This window comes from Giraffa tippelskirchi, chromosome 6 (genome assembly GCF_054371585.1).
Source record: "Giraffa tippelskirchi isolate mGirTip1 chromosome 6, T2T-mGirTip1v1.2.pri, whole genome shotgun sequence".
NCBI lineage: Eukaryota > Metazoa > Chordata > Mammalia > Artiodactyla > Giraffidae > Giraffa > Giraffa tippelskirchi.
In genome coordinates this window covers 83,052,598-83,074,340 of record NC_137280.1, presented here as the reverse complement: position 1 = coordinate 83,074,340, position 21,743 = coordinate 83,052,598, and the positions used below count along the sequence as shown (strand labels likewise).

Below are 21,743 nucleotides of genomic sequence, written 5' to 3'. Positions count from 1 at the left end.
TTGATGACAAAGCTGAGACAGGGCTTGAAAGAGGGGACCTGGGCTTGCGCCCGGCGGTTCCTAGGTTTCAGGTACGGTAGATGTTGGGCTCTGGGACGGTTTGTCCCGTGGCATCACTGTTGGGAACCTCCACCTATTACCCTTGTGGTCCACAGTGATGGTCAATGGCTGCCAGCCCCGCCCCCCCGGACACGTAACAAGACCAGAGGAGACGGCAGAGCGGACCACGTCGTGTTTATTGTTGACCCCCAGCCCGCCCGCGTCAGCGGCAGCCGCACTCATCCACCGCCATATCTTCGTAGTGCCGTAACACCACGTTGTCGCTGTTGTCGAAGAAGAGCACGGAGATAGGCGACAGGCGCGCGGGCACGCAGCAGGGCAGGCCGGCGGCGCCAGGGGCAGCCGCGTGCATGAGCGTGCGCAGCACCGCGTGGTTGAGCGCAGGAGTCCCGCCGGGTTCAGACAGCACCTCGGGCAGCGCGCACTTGCCCTGGCAGTAGTTGGCCAGGAAGCCGCGAGGCGCGATGACCCAGCGGTGCCAGCCCACCTCGCGGAAGCTCACGTAGAGCCGCCGTGCGCGACACGCGCCCCCGGAGCCACCGCCCACTGAGGGCTCGGCCTCGCGCCGCGGCCGGGCCAAGGGGTGGCACAGGCGCTGGTCGAGGGTCACCAGTAGCAGCGAGGCCTCTGCCAGGCGCGCGCAGGCCGCAGGGGTCCGGTGACGCAGCGCCAGCGTCAGGCGGAGGCTGCGGGGCGCCGAGGCGTTGCGGGCCCATATGGAGCCCAGCAGCTCAGCACGCACCGGCCGTCCCAGGGTGGGCACCACCTGGCGGAGCTCCACCGGCCCGAGGCCCGCTCCCGCCGGCGCCACGCTCAGTTCCCAGCCGCCAGTTGTCCCCGCTGTCGCCTCCGCAGCCGCGAAACGCAGCTCCAGGCGGGCCTGGCTCGGGCGCTCGGCTGGTTCCACGGCCGACAGGTCGAAGACGACGGTCCACTCAGGGCACTGCCCTGCAGCTGAGGCGGGTTCCGGGGGGCGGGCGGCCGCTCCTGGGAAGAAAGGGAAAGGGCTTGGCTGGCGCTGGGTGCCCTCTTGGTGCTGGCTGGTCCACGAGAGGGGTCTGGGTTGGGGACTGCAGAGAAAGGTGAGCGTCGGGAGGTGGGGGCGCACCGTCTGTTAGAAGGCGTCAAGTGGTGTGAAGCGCCAGTGGGTGGGGGCAGGGCATCACTTGGGAGGAAGAGGCCCTACCCAGTTGGGGTCAGCCCGCGCTTGGGGACTTAGGCAGACAGGAGGCGGGGTGTGTGTGGGGGGGTGAGATCAGCGAGTGGGGGATGAACAAAAGCCCGCCTGGGGCCAAGGGAACCGATACTGGGGCGGGGTGGCATCGGCAGGAAGGCATCAAGTGGTGTGAAGCGGCAGAGGGGCTGTGATGGAGTGGGGGCAGGGCTTCAGCTGCAAGCCAGGGGGCCCGACTCGGAGTAGAAGAGCCTGGCTTTCGGACCGCTCCCTTCGCTGTCCCCCATCCCTTGTCCCCACAGGTGTCCACGCCCAGGACGGCGTGGAGTACTGAAGCCCAGGTTGCTTGCGGGCTGGACGGGATAGGTGGGGATCTTCAGGGCTCTTCGGCCCCCCAGACCCACGCCGCCGGCGCAGACCCCACTCACCGCGGTCCAGGACGTGGCGCACGATGTTTCCGGCGACCCCCAGCTCCTCCACGTGGCAGGGCTGCAAGGTGGCCCCCGGGGGCATCCTCCGCGGGTCCGCCCTGGCCTCCTGGTGGTCCCGGCGGCGGAACAAGCGCCACATGACAGGGGGTACGGGCCGGGATTGGGGGGCGCCCCGGGGCACGTCGGGCAATCCGAGAGCCTGGAGCAGGGCGGCGGCGGGGCCCGGGGGCGCGGGAGCGCAGGCCGGGGGTGATGAGGGCAATAGCAGGGCCAGTAGGAGGAGAAGGACTCGGCGGCCGGGACGGCGGCACAGAGGTGGCATCTTCCTCACAGGCAGCGGCCGGGCGAGTGCTCAGGGCCTGTCGGGCTCCCTGACCTGTGGGCTGGGGGCGGGACGGGGGTCCCTGGAGAGATCTGGGCTGGGTCAGGGTCCCGGGGGGTGCGGCCGCGATCCTGAAGCTGAGTAGGGACCAATTGCGGGGACTGGGTCTCGAGAGGGCGGGGCAGGGGTCCAGGGAGTGGCCAAGGAGGAGTGGGTTGGGGAGGGGGCGGAGCCTGATAGGGTTAGGGTCCCTGGGGCGGGTTGGGGAGCCGTGTGGCTGGTCTCCGAGGGCGAGGTAGGGTGGGACTGGGTCCTGGGCGGCGAAGCCGGGGTGGAGGGGTTCAGAAGCGTTTGTCCTTAACCAGGCCATTCCTCAGCGGCTTCCTGTGAGCCAGAACCGGCCCAGGTTAGCCCGGGGACCGCACGCCCTTGCGGAGGGCCCCCCCCCCAACCCCTTCCCGCCCTCCTGGTCTTTCACGTCTCTTTTCCCAGCTCCGCCTCCATTCTTCTTCCCAGCCCACAAGGCCAAAAGACCCTGCCATCTGCCTGCTGGGCAAGTGGTCGCTGCTCCTCCCCACAATTAAATCCTTCTCTCCCCTCCCCACCTCCTGAGCCACCCGCGGCTGCCGGAGGGCAAGTTACCTACCAACTCTGCCTGAACCAACTGCCTGGACCTCTGCCTCCACAGGAGGCAGAATTGACCAGAGCCCCCTGCGACCCCACGGGGGCGGGGCAGGCTCCTTCCCACCTCCAGGAGCCTTACCAAGAAAGGCTTCCCAGGCCACGATTCTCCACCCACTGCCTGCTGTCTACATCTGCCACAGCCCTTATTTTGCTTCCATGTCCTTAAAACAAGTTACGTGGTGTTTTAAAAAAGAATCAATACTATAAGTGCCCAGCTTGAGATCCCAGAGAAAGACTTATAACTTCTAAACAATGTGCATGGTTTGCATCTTTCAAACTGTCTATAAAGATGTGTGCTCCTGCACTTCAACTTTCCAAATGGTGCAGCTGAGATGGCACCCATGTGCCCCGATGCTCTCCTTAATTCCCTCTTCCCTGCCTGTGTTAGTGGCAGGTCTCTCGGCTTCCCACTGGGAGGGGACCTGCGCTCTGAGGGGTCTACCCAGGCCCACCTTACTGGACCCAACAGGTCTGCCCCTGCTCCTCACCACTACTGCCAGCCCTTGCTCAGAGTTACGCCCTGTTTAACTGGCCAGTCTGCTGATGCCAAGATGGACCTCACTGCAGCCTAATGGTCAGGGCCATTGGCCATTCCCGTTCCCATGTATGAGAACTCTTCATGCCTTTGCATGTGATCAATCCATCAGTCTCTGGTGAAGTGAGTTCTACAGTCCAGCCTACACACAAGTGTATTTTTTTTTGAGCTAGTAATACATTCTTGGGCTTCCCTGGTGGCTCAGTGGTAAAGAACCTGCCTGCCAATGCAGGAGATGTGGGTTCGATCTCTGGGTCAGAAAGATCCCCTGGAGAAGAAAATGGCAACCCACTCAAGTATTCTTGCCTGGGAAATACCATGAACAGACGAGCCTGGTGGGTTACAGTCCAGGGGATCGCAAAAGAGTCAAACACGACTTAGCGACTAAACAACAAATATATTCTCATGATCTAGACATCAGAAAGCACATAAAACTCTGTTTGACTGGATGACTCCTAGCAATCCACCAGTTTTTCTGAGAATCCTCACAGACATATGTGGATGACTGCCCCCTGCAGCTCTCTGGTTTGTGGAGTACTCTAGCCCACAGACCCTTTCATATGAGAATGTAGACTTTCCTGAGGAGACGATCTCAGTCACTGTGATTCGCTCTTCCCTTGGGCTGGAGCCCTGAATGTCCCTTCCTAGGAGCATGTCTCTCCCCCTCAGCCCACTTCTCCGTGGGCTGCTGCTTCCTCTCACTGCCACCACAGGAGTCCTTTATCTAGGAGATCAGAGATAAGCCCCCTGTGGACCTCTCATCTGTCCCATAGCTGCTGGCTTTGCCTATTGGTCCTTTAGATGGAGCATAGGTGGGATTCCTGGCTTCTCGAGTCTTCTCATAGTTCTGTTGTTGGACAACACAGTCTTTTGTTTCCGTTCTTGTTCGATTGCACAGCTTTCATTTCTGCATCGACATCTTTGATCTTTTGGAAATTTGTGCTGGGGGCTGATGTGAGATAAAGATGGTTACCAAGGAAGAGTCCCACTGATACTTCTTCCCTCCCAGGTTTCTTTCTTTGTTAAAGTTTGATGGGCTCAGCTCTGTTCCCGCTGTTTTTAATTCTTATACTTTTATAGAAGGTTTAATACCTTCAAGGATCTGTATCCCCTGCCCTGGGCCTTTTTATCAGAGCTTTCCTGGGGTGATTCAGGTTTGTTTTTCTGCGCAAACTTCCAAGTGCCTCCTCCCTCCTCAAAAACAGTGTTAGTATTTGTGGGGGGAGGGGAGTACCCAATTCTGGCAGGATGGCCTCTCTGCAGTATCAGATTTACACTATTTTAGTCTCAGTGCAACACTACAGGGAAAGAAAAAAATCAGAGGGAGGGTGGAAGCTGGAGGGAGATGTGGACAGGCAGAGACCCAGGTGGTTTCTGGATATTTCCTTGAGGATAAGAAGGGAGAGAAGGGGGTCTCTCGAGGGTTTTGCCAGGTTTTCACCTTGAGTTGCCATCAGCTGTGATGGGCAAAGGTACAGGAGAGGTAGTTTGGGAGTGGGGCTGGGGGTTGATTTTGGATATTTTAGAAGGTGCCGAGAATGTCAAGCAGACACTGACGCAGAGAATGGCGCTCAGAGGAGTGTTGGGAGCTAGGAGAGACACTGGGAAGTCGGGTTGGATCCAGTGACCCTGCGAGGCGGGAAGGCAGGCACATGAGCAGGAAGGTGGCAGAAAGTGAAGCGGGGAGCAGAAGGAGACTGGTGATTGCAAAAGGAGGGGTTGGGCTGGGTATGGGGTTTCTTTTGGGCGGCTAACAAAAATGTCCTAAAACCATGGTGAGGGTTGCACAACCCTGTGGATGGACCAAAAACATTGAATTCTACATGGTAAATGGGCAAATTGCATGGTGTATGAATTCTATCTCAATAAAGCTGTTTTTTAAAAAGGGGAGGGGTTTAAGTGACCGCCAGGTTTGTTTAGCATCAGTGGAGCAGACAGGAGTGGTCTCAGAGGGTGATAGGGTAAAGAACCCAGAGGGAGCTGGGTTCGGGAAGGGAGGGGGGTGCTGTGCTGTAAAGAGGGGTGGGGTGGGGAAGAAGCTGGCCAGATTGGCAGAGAAGGGCAGAGAGAGAGGTGGCTTCTCTCCTTGATCAGAATGTCCCGGAGCAGGCAAGGGGGTGGAAATCGGTGGCCCAGACGGTGGCTTCAGAAGACGGACCAGCTACCAAACAGCCAGCCAGGCAAGAGGGTGAACGTCCTCCTCCTGGGGACACATGGCCAGTCATCGGGTGAGGGGACGATGGTGAAGACAGTTGGTGGCCGAGGATAAGGGAGAGTCCCAGGAGCGCAGGCACCACCCCGGCATCACTAAGGACCCTTGGCCCACGTGGCTGCTGTGGCCAGACGTGTGGGTCTCAGCTCTTCGGATACAGCAGGGTCTGCTGAGACCATGGCGAAGGCCAGTGTCTGGGGAGGTGGGGCTGGCAAGTCAGCAGAGCCAGAGTGGGGCGAGGGGCCTGGATGAACAGCGGTCCCAGCAGCCTGAGAGGATGACGGGGGTTTCAGACTGAGGTCATGCCCAGGGTGCAGGGGTCACTGCAGGGGCCCGAAGATGGAGGCCCAGGAGGGGTCCTGTGGAGGCGGATCAGAAGAGAGAACCAGCAGGAGCAAGGGAGGCATCGGTGCCGCCCTGCCACATGATTTGCTCTTCCACTCCGGAGTCCTTCGAAGTGATTCTCAGTTGCCGTTTTCTTACTGTTTGCAGACCTAACTGAATTTTCTCATTATACATGGTCTGCGTGATCCTGGTTCTGAGCAACTGAGGTTGCTCCTGTGGCCTGTTTGTTTGTTTTTTTTCAATTTTGAAAAGTGTTCTGTGCTTTAAAAGAGCATCTCTTCCTGGGCTTCCCTGATGGCTTGTGGTAAAGAATCCGCCTGCCAGTGCAGGAAGAAGACATGGTTTCGATCCCTGAACTGGGAAGATCCCACATGCCTCAAGGCAACTGAGCTCACGCACCACAACTACTAAGCCTGTGCTCTAGAGCCTGGAAGCGGCAGCTACTGAGCTCGCGGGCCCTAGAGCCCGCGCTCTGCAACAAGAGGAGCCACTGCAAAGAGGAGCCCAAGCACTGCAACTAGAGAGTAGCCCCCACTCGCCGCGACTAGAGAAAGCCCAAGCAGCAACAAAGACCCAGCACGGACAAAAATACGTCATAAAAATTAAATTTAAAAATACAAAAAAGAACATCTGTTCCTGCTTCTGAGCCGCCTGCTGAGGAGCACAGACTTAACCTTTCGGGGTCCCCTCTCACCATGGTTTAGGGCTGCATTGTGCAGATTCCTCCAGATCAAAGGTTACACCCGAATGTCTCTTCCTGTCCTTTACTTGCAACTTGCATTTATCTTGGAGTTGAAGTCTTTTAACCAGGTCAGAGGTGGATTTATTTAAAAGCCCAGTCTCATAACTGTCATGATGATTCCATAAGGGTTTATTTGGATGCCTATTATTTGAGATTCTGGGCTCTTATTTCGCATTACTTATTCTGCTTTTTCTAACTTTCCTTTTCTGTATTTGTTATGCCTGTTTTTTGTTCCATTCTCCCCTCTACACCCTAATAGTGTTAACATAAGTACTCACTATTGTTGGTTTCCCTGGTGGCTCAGACAGTAAAGAGTGTGCCTGCAATGTAGGGTTTGATCCCTGGGTCGGGAAGATGCCCTGGAGAAGGAAATGGCAACCCACTCCAGTATTCTTGCCTGGAAAATCCCATGGACGGAAGAGCCTGATGGGGTACAGTCCATGGGGTTGCAAAGAGTTGGACACGACTGAGCGACTAACACAGATAACCCAAAGGTAATCCCCTGGGGCCTCCAGGTGGCGCTAGTGGTAAAGAGCCCACCTGCCAATGCAGGAGACATAAGAGACACAGGTTTGATTCCTAGGTTGGGAAGATCCCCCAGAGGAGGGCATGGCATTTATGTTTTATTTTATTTGTTTTATTAAGCTTGACGCAAACATGGCATCTTTGTGATTCTTTAAAATGTTCTTAAATTTTGGGCTGTGCAGCATGTGGGATCTTGGTTCCCAGGCAGGGATCAAACCTGCACACCCTTTGGTGGAGCCACAGAGTCCCAACCACTGGACCAAGAGAAGCCCCAGCTCTAGTTTTGTTTAATCTCTGACATCAGGCGTTTAAAACATTTTTACCCAGATATGTGTCAGCTTCTCTGCTGATGTATCTCTTGGGTATAGTTTTCTTGTTTTCTGAAATATTCTTGTAGAGAAGATCTGCAAGTGGTAAGCATTCTTATTTTTGTTCCTATGGATATTCTCTCTTTTTTTTTCTCTCTTGATGGGGATGCTGGGGACAAAGCCCAGGATCTCATTCAAGCCAACAGGTATCTTTTCTCTTGAGTAATTGCTTTTCAAGTTGTATACAAGAGTCCTGGTTTCTTGTTACTTTCTTTCAGTGTTGGAGGTGATATCTGACTCCACAGTCATCCAGCTTCCCTCGTTGCTGTTAGTCTGTCACTGTTTTGTAGGTCATCTCTTTTCTGTGGCTGTTTTACATTTCCCAGGCTCCTCTGCCCATGGGATTCTCAGGCAAGAACACTGGAGTGGGTAACCATTCCCTTCTCCAGGAGATCTTCCCAACCCAGGGGTTGAACCCAGGTCTCCCACACTGCAGGCAGATTCTTTACCATCTGAGCAACCAGGGAAGCCCCATGTTTGGTGCAAGGATGCTTTGTTATTCATTCTGCTGATGATTTATGGTTTGTCATTTTCTGGAAGAATTCTCAGCGTTTTGTCTTCGCATTGTTCTCTCTCCCTGTCTGTCTCTTCTTAGAACTCAGCCAGATAATTCTTACCACTCGAGTTGTCATATTTTCCTTGTGTTTAGCTGCATTCTGGATAATTTCTCCACAGCTTTCAATTTACTGACTCTCTTTTAAGCTGTGTCTAATTGTTGGAGACAATTTCTACAGTAGGTTGAACAGCGGTCCCTAAAAAGATACGTTCCCATCCTAATCTCTGGAACTGTGAATGTGACTATTTGGAAAAAGAGTCTTTATAAATATAATTAAGTGAAGGAAATTGCAAAGAGATGATAGTGGTCTAAATCCAATGACAAATGTCCTTATAAGAGAAGAGCTGGAGAGAAGAGACCATGTGAAGACAGGAAATGGAGACTCGAGTGATACAGCCACAAGCCAAAAGGAGCCCCCAGAAACTGGAAGAGGCAAGCAAGGATCCTCCCCTAGACCTTCAGAGAGAGTTTGTGGCTCCTGTTGACAGCTTCATTTCAGACTTCTGGTCTCTAGAAGTGTGAGAGAATAACCTTCTGTTGTTTTAAGCCCCCTGGTTTGTGGCACTTTGTTACAGCAGGCCCAGGAAAGTAACAGAACATCCAATGCTGTTTTGGCTAGTCTCTCGTGTCTTTTACATTTTTCATAAACTTTCAACTTTAGAATAATTTTTAGATTTGCAAAGATAGCATAAAGAGTTCCAGGGCAGGCCTTGTCCAAGCTTCCCTGAATGCTGACATTTTATATCTCCATAGTGCATTTGTCACAACTAAGAAACCAACGCTGGGGACACTGCTATGAGCTAAACAGTAGACTTTATTTGAATTTCACCAGTTTTTCTACAGATGTCTCTTCTGGTCCAGGATTCCACAACTGTGTTCAGTCAGCCTGAGCTAGGACAGCTCCTCTGTCTCTTGTTTTCCATGACCTGACAGTTTTGAGGTGTCCTGACCAGCTCTTTTGTGGCACATTCCACATTCTCATTGCTTTTTATCCCATCTTGTTTCATACTCAACTGTGCTAATTCTAGTTATCCTTAGGGATTAGGTTCTGCAGGTGGTGCCCATGAGGCAGCATTCCCTGGCCCCCTGTCATTTCTGTATGGAGTTTGTTCTTTGCCATCCTAGTGGGAATGCTGTCATTTGGGGCTGGAGGTGCCAGCCTTCCAACCCACATTCTGGCTGGACATTCTTGGGGGAGACAGAGCAGGGAGCGGGTACAGCTAGGGGGTCTGACTTTCTCTTTGCTTTGGGCTCTCCAGGAGTTCACTGTCTTACAGCAGAAAGAGCTTTCAGAGTTTTAGACTTGGCCAAGCAAGTGCTTCCCTGACCTAGTCCCTGAAGTTATCTTTAGTCCCTGCTTCTTCCAGAAGCCTCTGAGGGTTGGTCAGACTCCTTGGTGAGACCTCACTGATCTCGATGTGCAATTCCCAACTCAAACTCGCTGGACATGGACAATCCAACACCCTTAGAACTAGACTCCCAATCCCTACCCCCTGGGTGCACACGGCCCTGCCCTGAGTCCCTTCTTGGTAAACGGCAGCTCAAGCCAGAGGTCTTGGATCATCTTTGATTTTTTTATTTCTGTTTCACCTACATCCAGAGCAAGTCTGGTTAGTTCTCCAACACAGCTGGGATCTGACCACTGGGATGACCTCACCTGCTGCCCAGCCTTCTCATGTCCGCCATCCCCACTCCCTGGCCTGACTCCTCTCTCGACCCTGGGCACTGGCTTTTTGGCCTCTCTGTCAATCCCTCAGTTCTCTGCTCCCCTTCTCATGTCTTTCAAGACTTTAAAAATCTCTGTTTTTCTCTTCTTCCTCACAGCCTATGCTGACCCACGCCGTCACTGCGCTCTGAGCCCACTGCTTCCTGGAAATCATCTTTCCCAGCCTGGTCCCTCATGATCTCTCAGAGGCCAAATCAGAGGGTCTGCTGGGAAGCACCCTGGGGGCCTTCAGCGGCCCCCCTCCCCCGCCTCACTGCTGCTCAACCACTCCTCACACTGCCTGTGGGGTGCTGCATGCCCTGGACCTGGCTGGTCACCCCAGCCTGCCTCCATTCACCCCTGGGGCCCCTCTAGGCCAGGGGTTTGGGTGCCATCTGGCTCACATCCCAGGGCTGGCAGTCACCAGGCCCACCTCCAGAATGCTTCCAGAGGCCCCTTTTGCTCTCCGTCCCTATGGCTCCCACCTGGGTCTAAACCCCCAGCCCCATCTCCTGCTTGGCTGACCAGTGGTTGCCTCAAGGGACCTTGAAGCCAGGGAGTATCAGCATGAACAGAGTGCAGGCTCTCTGGCACCCACAGCACCCTCTGCCCCCCACCTCCACTGCCCCCTGCTTAGAGGTTGTTGTCAGGCCTGGCCAACAGCCGCTCCTCACCACTGGGCTTGGCCCTTACAGCTCCCACCACTGAGACCCTGATCTCACCCCTCACCACTCTGCCCCGACCAGGCACTTCTTGCCCCCACCTTCCTCGCTGTCTGTTCTGACAGCGTCTAACTCTGTAGCTACATCGTCCATGCCTTTATTGCAGTCTCTCTTTTGAATGTAGGCTCCGGGTGGGGGGCAGCTTCCACCTCAGCTTCATCCGCCGCCACTTCTCCAGGGCCCGCCCTCAGCGCGCGCTCCGTCAGACAGAGGTAGCTAAAGGAATGAACCAGGGCCGCCGGCCCCTCCACACTCACTCAGCTTTGCGGGTCTTGGGGCTCGGGGCCTCTGCCGTGTCATATTCCCGCACATCCTTCAGCTCCCGCACCTGGCCCGTCAGCACCTTGGCAGCAAAAGCCACGATGTACTGTGGGAGGGGAAGGCAGAGGTGAGAAGAGAGCTCTGCCCCTCCTGACGGCCGTCTGCTCCTGCCACAGGCCCTCTGCCCCTTGCCTAACGTGGCCCACTCCCTGGGCCTGTGTGAGGAGAGCCTGCACCTGGAAGGCTCCTTAGGGACGGGGACCAGAACAGGACCGGCGTCTGAGGAGGGCTGGGTGGCGAGGCGTTGTGGGCGTCCACTCACCAGGAACCAGTAGAGGTTCATGAGAGTGAGCAGCAGCAGGAGCACGTTGAAGAAGAAGTAGAAGGGGATGTCAGGCACCGACCGCAGGCTGCAGTAGCTCGTGGCATACAGGACCTTGAGCGGGAACCAGTAGAGGCGGAACCAGAACCTGCAGGAGGGAGGGGCGGCTCGGGGAGGCTGCAGGGGAGAGCGGAGGATGGCTCCACCCCGTGCCTGACCTGTCCCGGCTGGAGTCATCCATCTGTCCCCGTCTCCTTACCCCACTCTTGTTCATTCCTGCTCATCTGTCTCCTTTCCTGCGCTGTCCTTTCCGGCCCACTTGCTTCTTCCCGACTCGCACCGCCTACTGCCCCACCAAGCCCCACCTGCTTCCCCGGGCTGGCCCTGGCCCTTCCCACAAGCTCTATTCCGTCCCCAGCTGGCCCCACCCACCTTACCAACCCCACCCGCTTCCCTACCGGGCCCACCCCTTTCTGAGACCCGTTTTCACCTTGCTTGGCCACACCCACTCTTCTAAACCCCACCTCCTTCCCGACCTGGCCCCGCCCGCCTCCACCAAGTCCCCGCCCCTTCCACTGGGCCCGCCTCCTCTCCGCACCAGCTGAGGCAGAAGCTGAGGCAGCCCAGGTCGGCAGCCAGGGCGTGCAGCCTGTGATGGGCGCCTCCGCGGGACTTGAAGTAGACATTGAGCTTGGTGAACTCCAGCTGCACGTCGCTGATGTCATGCAAGAAGAGCACAAGGATGCCCACCTTGTGGTACCTGGGGAGGCGAGCAGGAGAGCAGAGGGCCAGTTACATAGGACCCCTACCCACACCCAGGCTCCCAAGCACAGGCCCCCTTGGCCGCCCCCAGGCTTCCTGTGGGCCGGTTCGGAGCCATCCTCCCTGGCCCAGCTGCCCTGCCCATCCCTTCACGGGGCTAGGGCAGCAGTAGCACCCAGACCGCGTCCACCCTGTGGCAGCCCCACCCAGGCCCTCACCCTATCCCTCGTGACTCAGGAACCTCTCTGGAAGTACTTTCTCTGATCCTTCCTCACCTCCTCACGAGTAACCTCACCCCTGACCCCTGACCCCTCTGTAACCCCTGACCCTCACATGTCCAGATCCCTCAAACTTTAAACACGACTGTCTCACCGATGTTCCCAGGTTTATACATTTAACCTGAACATGGCCACAATCTGCAGGCTTGCTTGAGTCGGGCTGGGTCCCCAACAGGACCTGCAGAGGCCTGGAGCCCCGCTCCTAACCCCTCACAGCTGCGGGGGCCAGCGGCCTGAGCCCAGCCTGGATGTGGTCATGTGCCTCTGTCACATCTCCATCCCCACTCTGTCCTCCTGACAGCTCAGGCTCCTGGAGTCACAGGCTGTCCTCATCACCTAACATTCTCGTGTTCCTGGAGCCTTCCTTCACCGCCTTTCAGGCGCTGCTCACCTGTCACCCCCAAACCCTCCACCTAACCTCACCACCTCGGCAGTCCTCATCTTTCCACTCGAATTTTCCAGTTATCACCTTCAGATAAATGTGGGTTTTGGGGGGGGGGCGGTGAGGGGATGTTATCTGACTCTACCCACTAGAGCAGGGCTGTCTGACAGAATTTTCAGGAATGATAGGAATGTTCTAAACCTGCACTGTCTGAGACCCAGAGTCACCACCTACAGAGTCACCAGCCATATACTGGCGCTGAAGTACAGAATGTGTGATTTTTTTTAAGTTTAATTAACGTTAACAAGGCCACCCGTGGCCAGCACCTACTGTGCTGGAGGGCACAGCTAGTCCAATAGGAATAGAATATGAGCTGTATATGTCGTTGTTAGTTTTTTAATTTTATTGATTTACAATATTGTGTTAATTTATGCTGTACAGCAAAGTGGTTCAGTTTTATATATATGTATTTTTCTATATGTAAAGGCTTTCCTGGTAGCTCAGCTGGTAAAGAATTCACCTGCAATGCAGGAGACCTGGGTTCGATCCCTGGACTGGGAAGATCCCCTGGAAAAGGGAATGGTAACCCACTCCAGTATTCTTGCCTGGACAATCCCATAGACAGAGAAGCCTGGAAGTCTACAGTCCATGGGGTTGCAAAGAGTGCGACACAACTGAGCGACTAAGCACATTCTTACATATATATATATATATTCTTTTTCATATTTTTCTATTAGGATTTAATCACAGGATACTGAATATAGTTTCCTGTGCTATACAGCAGGACTTTGTTGTTTAACCCTTCTATATGTAATTATTTACATCTGCTAATCCCAATTTTGTTTTAAATTTTCTATCAGCCATGTTAAAAAAAAATAAAATTGAAGAGGTAAAATGAATTTTAATAATATATTCTAAATAATTCAGTATATCTGAAATATTGTCATTCAAGATGTAAATGAGATACCAAGGGGACTGCAAGGTATTTTCACTCTCCTTTGCCTTGGAATCAGAGTGGCTTTTACATATACAGCAGCTTGTGGCTTGGACAGGCTCTGCCTTGAAGCCCTGTGACCACGTGTGGTGACCACAGTGGGTCCTGGAACATCAGGGTCTGTCTGTCGAGCTCATGGTTGCAACCCAGCAGCACCTGCCACATGGCAGGTGTTCAGTAAACACTTGCTTTGTGACCCGGCCAAGGGTGCCATCTAGGAGGGGTTAGAGTGGCACAGATGGGGTGAGGGCAGGAGTGCCTCTCTGTACCTGTCTCACCACATCACTCTAGAATCTCTCTCCAGAAACATCCCCCACAGGCACTCCCATGCCTGACCCAAGGATCAGCCTCTGTCCTGCGCCAGCCTCTTGCCACTGCTCACGCCAATACCCTCTACCCTCCTGTCTCCCCCTGGACTCACCGGAAGGCGTAAGAGGAGACAATGAGGACCAAGGTGACCACGTGGTGGACAAGCATGACCACTGAGTCCTTGCGCCAAGCATCCAGGTACAGCGTGGCATAGATGGAATGGCCGTAGAAGCTTCCTTGTAGTAGGTAGGCCACTGCAATGTCCCGTGGCACTGCCATGCCCGTCTTCCAGTCTGGGGAGGGTCGCACCATGCCATCAGGGACTCACAGGGCCTCTGGGACCCCCAAGTGACCCCACTCACCCCCTCAAGCCAGGCGTGTGCCACGTGTCTCTGCAGGTGTGCTGGTCACTGGTTTTCTGTTACCCACTCTCCACACGTCATTGTTTAAGAATAGGCATTACCTTTTAGACCAATCTAGATCTACAGAAAAAGGTGCTCCTACCCTCAAATTGACTCCTACCAGTCCATCCTAAAGGAAATCAACCCTAAATATTCATTGGAAGGACTGATGCTGAAGCTGAAGCTCCAATACTTTGGCCACCTGATGTGAAGAGCAAACTCACTGGAAAAGACTCTGATGCTGGGAAAGACTGAAGGCAGGAGGAGAACAGGGCAGCAGAGGATGAGATTGTTGGATGGCATCACCAACTCAATGGACATGAACTTGGGCAAACTCTGGAAGATGGTGAGGGACACGGAAGCCTTGTGTGCCTGCAGTCCATGGGGTCGCAGAGAGTTGAACACGACTGACCCACTGAACAGTAGCCCTGAAATCGGTCCTGTGCAGAATTTCCAACTCTGCCCCAGGCCCCTTTCCTGTTGTCTCTTACTCACCAGGCTTGCTCGAGACCCTCCCAGAAAAGTCTAGACTGATGGAGGTGCCACCTGCCTCGCTGTGCCAGCCAGTGCCCATGAGTGTGGGTGCTCCCGCACAGCAGGCCCAGCTCCACTTCCCCTCCTCCTGTAGTTCCCCCCGCCCCAGCGCCAACACATGCGCCCACCCACACTCAGGTCTTGAGCCTTCCCAGAGACACCGACCCCCAGCTACTTCTACCACCTCCGTTCTCCCCTCCTCAGCCCATCACCAAAGTCTCTGCCTGATCTGAGCTAGAACTCCCACTGTGCCCTGCTGTCTGCAGCTCCTCCTCTGTTCACCTCACCCCTGAAATGGCCTCTGTGGGCTCTGTCCCAGTTCTCCTGTTCCCAGCCCCTGCCTCCATGACCTGGAGCTAGACTCTCAAGTCCCCCTGGAGCCCTATCCCCTAGCTGCCTCCTCTGCTGCCACCTCCAGTGACAACCCTTCGCCTGTGCCCCAGCCTCTCCTGCAACAGAGATCCACTTGGGCCCCTCTCGGAGGGTCCCTCCTTGGTCCCTGCCTCCACTCACTTGCCCTGCCCCTACCCCCACCCTGGACCAGCCACTGCCATCTCCTCCCAGCACTGCCCCAGCTTCCCGGCCTCCAGAGCCTGTTCCTGACTGTTTGACTGTCCATTCTCCCCGCAGCCACGTCGATGGCTGTGAATACACAGACCCCATGACCTGGCAAGCCCACGCTTGGCCTATGGCCAAGGGAAATGAAGACAGGGACTCAATAGCCCCCTCTACACCCATGTTCACGGCAGGACTAGTCACAGACATCAAAAGGGGAAGAGCCCCAATGCCCGTCAGCAGGTGAATGGATGCACAAAATGGGATAAATTCACACAATGGAATATTGTGCAGCCACAAAAAGGAAAGAAGAGTTAACACACTACAATGTGGATAAACCTCAAAAACATTATGCTGAGTAAAAGAAGCCAGACACAAAATAGTCACATATAATCACAAACCAACGACCATGCAGAAAAAATGACCAGAACAGACAAATCCATAGGGACTGAAAGCAGATTAGTGGTTGCCTGGGGCTGGGAGAGGGAGGATGGGAGCTGCTAATGGGGATAGGTCTCCTTTGGAGCAAGATGGAAATGTTCTGGAACTGGACAGACATGGTGCTTGGACAACACTGTGAACGTGCTAATTGCCACTGAATTGCTCACTTTAAAATGGTGAATTTTTCAAAATTGTGCTAAAATATACATAACATAAAATGTACCATCTAGGCCACTTTTAAGTTCAGTAGCACTAGGTATAGTCCCAGTGTTGTGCAACCAACCCCCAAAACTCTTTTCATGTTGTAAAACGGAAACTCTGTTCCCACTGGACACTCCCACTGTCCCCCTCCCCCAAGCCCCGGCCCCCACCATCCTACCTTCTGTCTCTGTGGATTTGACAACCCTGTGCTGTGCTGTGCTTAGTCACTCAGCTGTGTGATGCTTCGCAACCCCATGGACAGAGGAGCCCAGGAGCCTGGTGGGCTTCTCCGGCCATGGGGCTTCTCCAGCCAAGAATACTGGAGTGGGTTTCCATGCCCTCCTCCAGGGGATCTTTCCAACGCAGGGATCAAACCCAGGTCAAACCCAGGTCTCCTGCATTGCAGGTGGATTCTTTACCATCTGAGCCATCAGGGAAGCCCATGAATACTGGAATGGGTAGCCTATCCCTTCTCCAGGGGAATCTTCCCAACCCAGGAATCGAACCGGGGTCTTCTGCATTGCAGGTAGATTCTTTACCATCTGAGCCACCAGGGAAGCCCTGAGTGCCTCATACAAGTAGAATCACACGAGATCTGTCTTTCTGTGACTGGTTAAAATCATTAATTCTGGGAATTCCCTGGCAGTCCAGTGGTTAGGACTCTACACTTTCATTGCTGGTGGCATGGGTTCAATCCCTGGCCAGGGAACTAAGATCTTGCAAGCCACACAGTGCAGCCAAATAAATTAATAAATAAAATTAAATAGTTAATTCTATGTTATGTTTAACTAATTTTAAAAATGCAAAACACCCGACAGATCAGTCACCCCCAACTTTAACATGTCCAGGGCTCCCGAGACTCAGCAGCCAAACTCACAGTCTTGTGGGGGGGTCTCTCATCACGCTGTGTGTGCAGCCGCGTAGCAGCGCTGCAGTCAGCAGAGGGAGCCCCCTCCACCCCGGACCTGCCAGGTGCCTCTGTCCCTCTTGAGAAGGAAGGACCTAGAGGCGTCCTCTGTGGAAACTGGACACCCACTTTTCCACCTATCGCATCGGCAAGACTGGTACAGTGGGAAGCATCCCCTCTCCGGCCTTGGGCCCCGGATCTGGGGTAGAGGGAAATGGGGAGCAGATAGTTCCCCATCCCGGCTGCATCTGTACCTCCTAGCACATTTGGATGGGGGCAGGCAGGGCTGGGTTCTGTCCCTGGACCACCAACCTCGTCTCCACACACACTACCTTGCTGCTCTGGACTCTCCACATCACCCTCGCCTCGTCCCCCTCCTCGACCTCCAGGATCAGCTCCTGGTCTCCCCAAACCTGCCCCACCTCCACCCCCCTAGACCCCAGCATCAGCCTCACCCACCTCCTCTCTCACACCCACCTCTGGTTTGGCAGTGAATCCTATCAATTCTGCTTTCAAAAAATTTCTTAATGATGTGATCTCTCTCTCTCTCTTTTTTAGTTTTGGTCATGCTGAGTGGCATGCAGGATCTTAGTTCCCTGACCAGGGACCAAACCTGTGCCCTGTGCAGTGCAAGCCCAGAGTCCTAACCACTGGGCCACCAGGGGGAATCCCCTTAAAACATTTCTTAACCACTTCTCTCCCTGCTTCAGCCCTGTTCTGGTCACAGACACCAGCTCCCACCCTTAGCCCCTCAAGTCAGCCTGTCAATGTCCCCCCTTCTGCTCTTGGCCCTCTGGTTAAGGCCCCCACTGCCCCTGCCCCGGCTGACTGGGCTCCTTGTTGTTTCTAATCAGCCAGTAGCGTGTCTGTCTGACAGTAGCCTTTACATCTCCTATCTGCCCCAGGCTCCTCCCAGTCCCCACATATAAGTCACCTTTTGTGGGACCATTCCCATTGTTGTGGCCTCCCTGCTGGCTCAGACGGTAAAGAATCTGCCTGCTAATGCAGGAGACCTGGGTTCAATCCCTGAATCGGGAAGATCCCCTGGAGAAGGGAATGGCTACCAACTTCAGTATTCTTGCCTGAAGAATTCCATGGACAGAAGAGCCTGGTGGGTTACAGTCTATGGGGCTGCAGAGAGTTGGACACTAGCTAACGCTTTCCCCATCCCTGTAGAAAATGCCCTTCTCCCCACCTCCCAGACACCCCATATCCCCTCTCCTCTCCTCACTCAAGATTTCTCATCTGTACTTGTCACCATTAACAGATTTCCTATTTCATGGTCTGTTACCCCAAAACACAGGGGTAGGGCCCTTTCTCTGACCTGCCCACAGTTACGCCAGCACAGTGCCTGGCACAAAGTAGGTGCTCAATACATGTGCACCCAAAGAAGCAGCTAACTTGCAAGTGTGGTCTCACAGAATAATTTATAAGGAGGAGCCAGAGGCAACTCCATGCCCGAAACTTTGAGAGAGTTCAATTACAGTTCATACTTGTAGAAGAAAATCGAATGACAACTAAAACCTCCACTCCAGGGATTTATGACAGAGGAAAAGTGGCCCTGTGGACAGCAGGGTCCTAGAAAGACAGACACACAGGGGTTCCATGCTCAGCTCCCTGGTGCCACCAGAAACGCTCTCAGGATGTTTATATCACATGTCAGGAAACACGTCCATGTGTGTCCCAGATACACGGCCTGTGTGGTCAGCACAAGGGTAGCAAAGTCTGACCCCTCACTGCAGACTGTTCTCTATCAGCCTACCTGTTGGTGACAGATGGCACTGCAGTCACCTTCCTGCCCATCCCCCACCCACAGCTCAGGCCTGCATGAGACTTCCACACAGAATCCACTCAATGGATGCAGCCACTTCTCCCCACCTATATCTCCTCACCAAGCTGGTCCAAGCCACCCTGATCTTTCGCCTTCCCACTGGGCCAGGCTCCCCTCCTTACCCAAGACTCATCTCCTAGGAGCCAGAAGAAGCCTCTTAAAATCCACAAACCCACCCCATCTAGGATGAAACTCAAGCTCCTGCCATCCTCCTCTGTTCTTTACATATCGAGCTCATGCAAGCCCCAGGGCCTTTGCACGTGCTGGACTGTCTGCCTGGGCCCACACAAGGGATCCCCTCCTCTAAGGATGTCTCCCTGAGTCCTGATATAGGGTCAGGGGCCCCCTTTCCTGGCCCACAGGCCCCTTGGTCGCCATTGTCTCAGGGCTGATGTCCAGTATGGGATGTCTCATGAGTGTATGGCTCCCCCAAGTAGCCTTCTCTGAGTTCTGCACAGAGCCCTCCCCCAACCTGCCCCACCCTGGGAGGGGCCCTACCATAGAAGACGGAGGGTGGGTCGTGAAAGAAGGGGTAGTCAGTGCCGAAGAGCAGGTAGGTGCTGTAGCTCCAGGCACCCAGGTAGAAGAGAAACTTCCAGGCGCTCTCAGGCATCTTGGCAGCATCTCTAGGCTGGAGGTGGCACCGCTTGGCTAGGGGCTACGGGTGAGAAGGTGGGCAGGCCATGAGCGCTGGGGGCCAAGGTCCACTCCTCCAGGGAAGGGAGACCGAAGCCCAGGGACTCCCCAGGCCAAGCAGTGTTGGGGAGAGCCGGGCCAGGCCCCCACAGCCTCCTGGAACGTAACCAGAGCCCATGAGTGCCTGCCAAGGGCTAAACTTAGTGCCCAGCTGTTCAGTCGCAGTGGTGTGGGGAGGGGCGTGATGGGGGAGACCTGAGAGGAAACGTGAGGGGAGGTTGTGAGCAGAGCAAGGGGACATGTGGGTGTAGAGCCAGGGAGATCATTGGGTCAGTCTAGGGGACTGGGGGTGGGGGGGTCTCAACAGGAGCCAGAGGTATGACAGGGAGGAGGGAGGATTAAGAGAAGATCTGGAAGGCGCGGTGGGGTGAACCTGTGAAGAGAGCATGGAGGCAAATTTGGGGGCATTTGTGGGGGACACAGGGAGCTGGAACCCAGTGATCCCCAGGGGGAGAAACTTGAGGGAAAGGGTGTACCTCAGAGGTGGAATCTGGGGAGACCTGAGAGGAACAGAGGGCTGTGGAAGATGGGGTAGGTATGTGGGGCAGGACCTGGGAATGCAGGGCGACAGAGAAAGGGAGGATGCGGCAGAGGAAGAAAGAGGGTCAGGGAAAGGACATCAAAGATGGGGGGACCTGAAGGGACATCGGGGAAGGCACAAGAGAAGTGGGGGCATGCAACGGTGAGACGTGGAGGAATCTGAGGGGCTCAGAGCCCCTGGAGTCCTAGGAGCAGAGCCTCAATCTCCCTGGGGGCGGGGCTCCACAGCTGCCGGCCAAGCCCCGCCCCCTTCCCCTAGGAGAGGCTGAGGGGGCTGGAGCACCAATAGTCGCCATGGAGACAGTTGGAGCCAGCTCCAGTAACCCCCGGCAACCAGACAACTGCCAAGAAGATGAGCTTTGGAGGACGAGGCAGCCCCTCCACCCGTTTCTGGGGAAGGGAGAGCCACCAATTTGGAGTGAGTGCCCGACCTCCGGGGATTCCAAAAGTGGGGGTGCTGTGCCCTTGCTGTCCCCTACCCAGCTCCCTCAGGAAGTGAGGAGGAAGTCTGCTCCAAGCTGGTAGTCTCAAAGTGACGGTATCCCCTTCTCGGCTCTGGTGTTCCTGGACCTCCCACCGCCCCGCTGGAAACTAGGAAGGTGGGGGAAGCAACAAAGCCAGACCGGGACCAGAGCCAACATACGGAGGGGCTCTCGTCATGCCTGCCGCCCCTCCCTGGAGCAGGCTGGTGGCTGGGGTCTCCACCCACCGTGTGGGTCAGATGGGGGTGGAGACAATGGCAGCCAGACACCATCCCATCCTTGACTTAACAAGGTCCAGCAGAGAAAGGCCCCTTTGTTGGCTCCGGGCACTCTGTCCCTGCATCCTCTGCCAGCTCTGGTCAGACGCGCGGAGTGACCCCAGCTGGTCCTCAGGGGAGTCACAGCCCAGAGATGAGTCCAAACGCCTTCCCACAAGCTCCCACAGCAGCGACCCCTTCCCAAGGAAGGGAGGGAGCCCAGGCACCAGTGCCACCCCCGGTCACTCTCCAGGAGGGGGAGGTGGCCTCCCCAGGCTCGCCGGAAATTCAGTAGTTCGGTCGCCACCCCGGCTTCGAGGACCCAGGCCGCGCGACCTCTCCCAAAGACTGAGAACGCAGCGTCGCCAGGGAGCCCAGGCTTTTGCATCCCTTGATCGGAGGGTGGCGCTGACTCCAGAGAGACGAGCTACAGCGGCCGGGCAGCTCCGGCCTCTTCCCCGTAGCAGCGGACAAGCCAGTCCCGCCGCCGCACCGACCCAGGACACCAATACGGTTCGGAGAGCGCCCCGCACGACCCAGAGAAGCAAGGCGCAGACGGCTCCTGTGCGCCAAACCTTCTCCTCCTGCGTCCTCCTCTCCTCGGTCTCCGGCTCCACCGGGTCCGAAAGAGTGCGCAGCAGCCAAGGCCCTCCCACCTCCCGGGGCCTCCTTGTGCCTCACTAACCAGATCGGTTCCCCCACATCTTGAACACCCTACCCGAGTCGGGGTCCCCACGTCCCAGGCTCCCCCGGCCCGGTCACACCCCCGCATCCACCCCCACTCCCACCCCGCCCTGACCGATAGGGCACGCGGCGGCCCACGATTCCGCGTCCCGAGCTCCTGCAGCCCAGGGCCCCCACGTCCTAACCCCCAGCAGCACTGACCCGAAAGAGGCGCGAGGTGGCCGCCGAGCGCAGCACGGTCCAGCCGAGCGCGCCGAGGGCCAGCAGCAGCAGCTCGGGCGGCGCCAGGTGCGCGTGCTCGGCCAGGCCGCGGCGAGCAAGCCCCCAGCCGCAGTCCGCGCAACCCCGCGCCGCCGCCAGCGCGCTGCCCCAGCCGCGCTGCACCAGCTGCGCGTAGCTAGGCATGGGCTCGGGCCCCGCCGACCCCGCCGCGGTCCCCGCCGCCGCCATGCCGCCGCTCCCGGCCGTCCCGGGAGTCTGCGCCCGCCCACGGTGGCCGCTGGAGCCGCGCGGCCCGCGTCACGC

At 55.9% G+C, this 21,743-nt stretch overlaps 2 protein-coding genes across 6 annotated transcripts; both read right to left on the bottom strand.

Moving 5' to 3' along the window:
• Nucleotides 1-217: 217 nt before the first annotated feature.
• Nucleotides 218-2,371, bottom strand: GDF1 (growth differentiation factor 1). The gene is made up of 2 exons (XM_081496212.1): nt 1,663-2,371; nt 218-1,047 (listed from the first exon to the last, which is right to left on the bottom strand). The coding sequence occupies exons 1-2, from the start codon at nt 1,985-1,987 to the stop codon at nt 263-265; spliced, it is 1,110 nt and encodes a 369-aa protein (XP_081352338.1). The 5' UTR covers nt 1,988-2,371; the 3' UTR covers nt 218-262.
• Nucleotides 1,663-21,743, bottom strand: CERS1 (ceramide synthase 1). 5 transcript variants are annotated; one of them, XM_081496208.1, is made up of 7 exons: nt 21,420-21,743; nt 19,058-19,217; nt 13,802-13,982; nt 11,563-11,724; nt 10,965-11,112; nt 10,639-10,748; nt 1,663-2,371 (listed from the first exon to the last, which is right to left on the bottom strand). In XM_081496208.1, the coding sequence occupies exons 1-7, from the start codon at nt 21,666-21,668 to the stop codon at nt 2,329-2,331; spliced, it is 1,053 nt and encodes a 350-aa protein (XP_081352334.1). In that variant the 5' UTR covers nt 21,669-21,743; the 3' UTR covers nt 1,663-2,328. The 5 variants fall into 5 exon arrangements, with proteins under 5 accessions (XP_081352334.1, XP_081352333.1, XP_081352335.1 ...); XM_081496207.1 differs by lacking the exon at nt 1,663-2,371 and adding an exon at nt 3,584-4,155; XM_081496209.1 differs by lacking the exon at nt 1,663-2,371 and having other exon boundaries at nt 8,749-10,748; nt 11,563-11,679.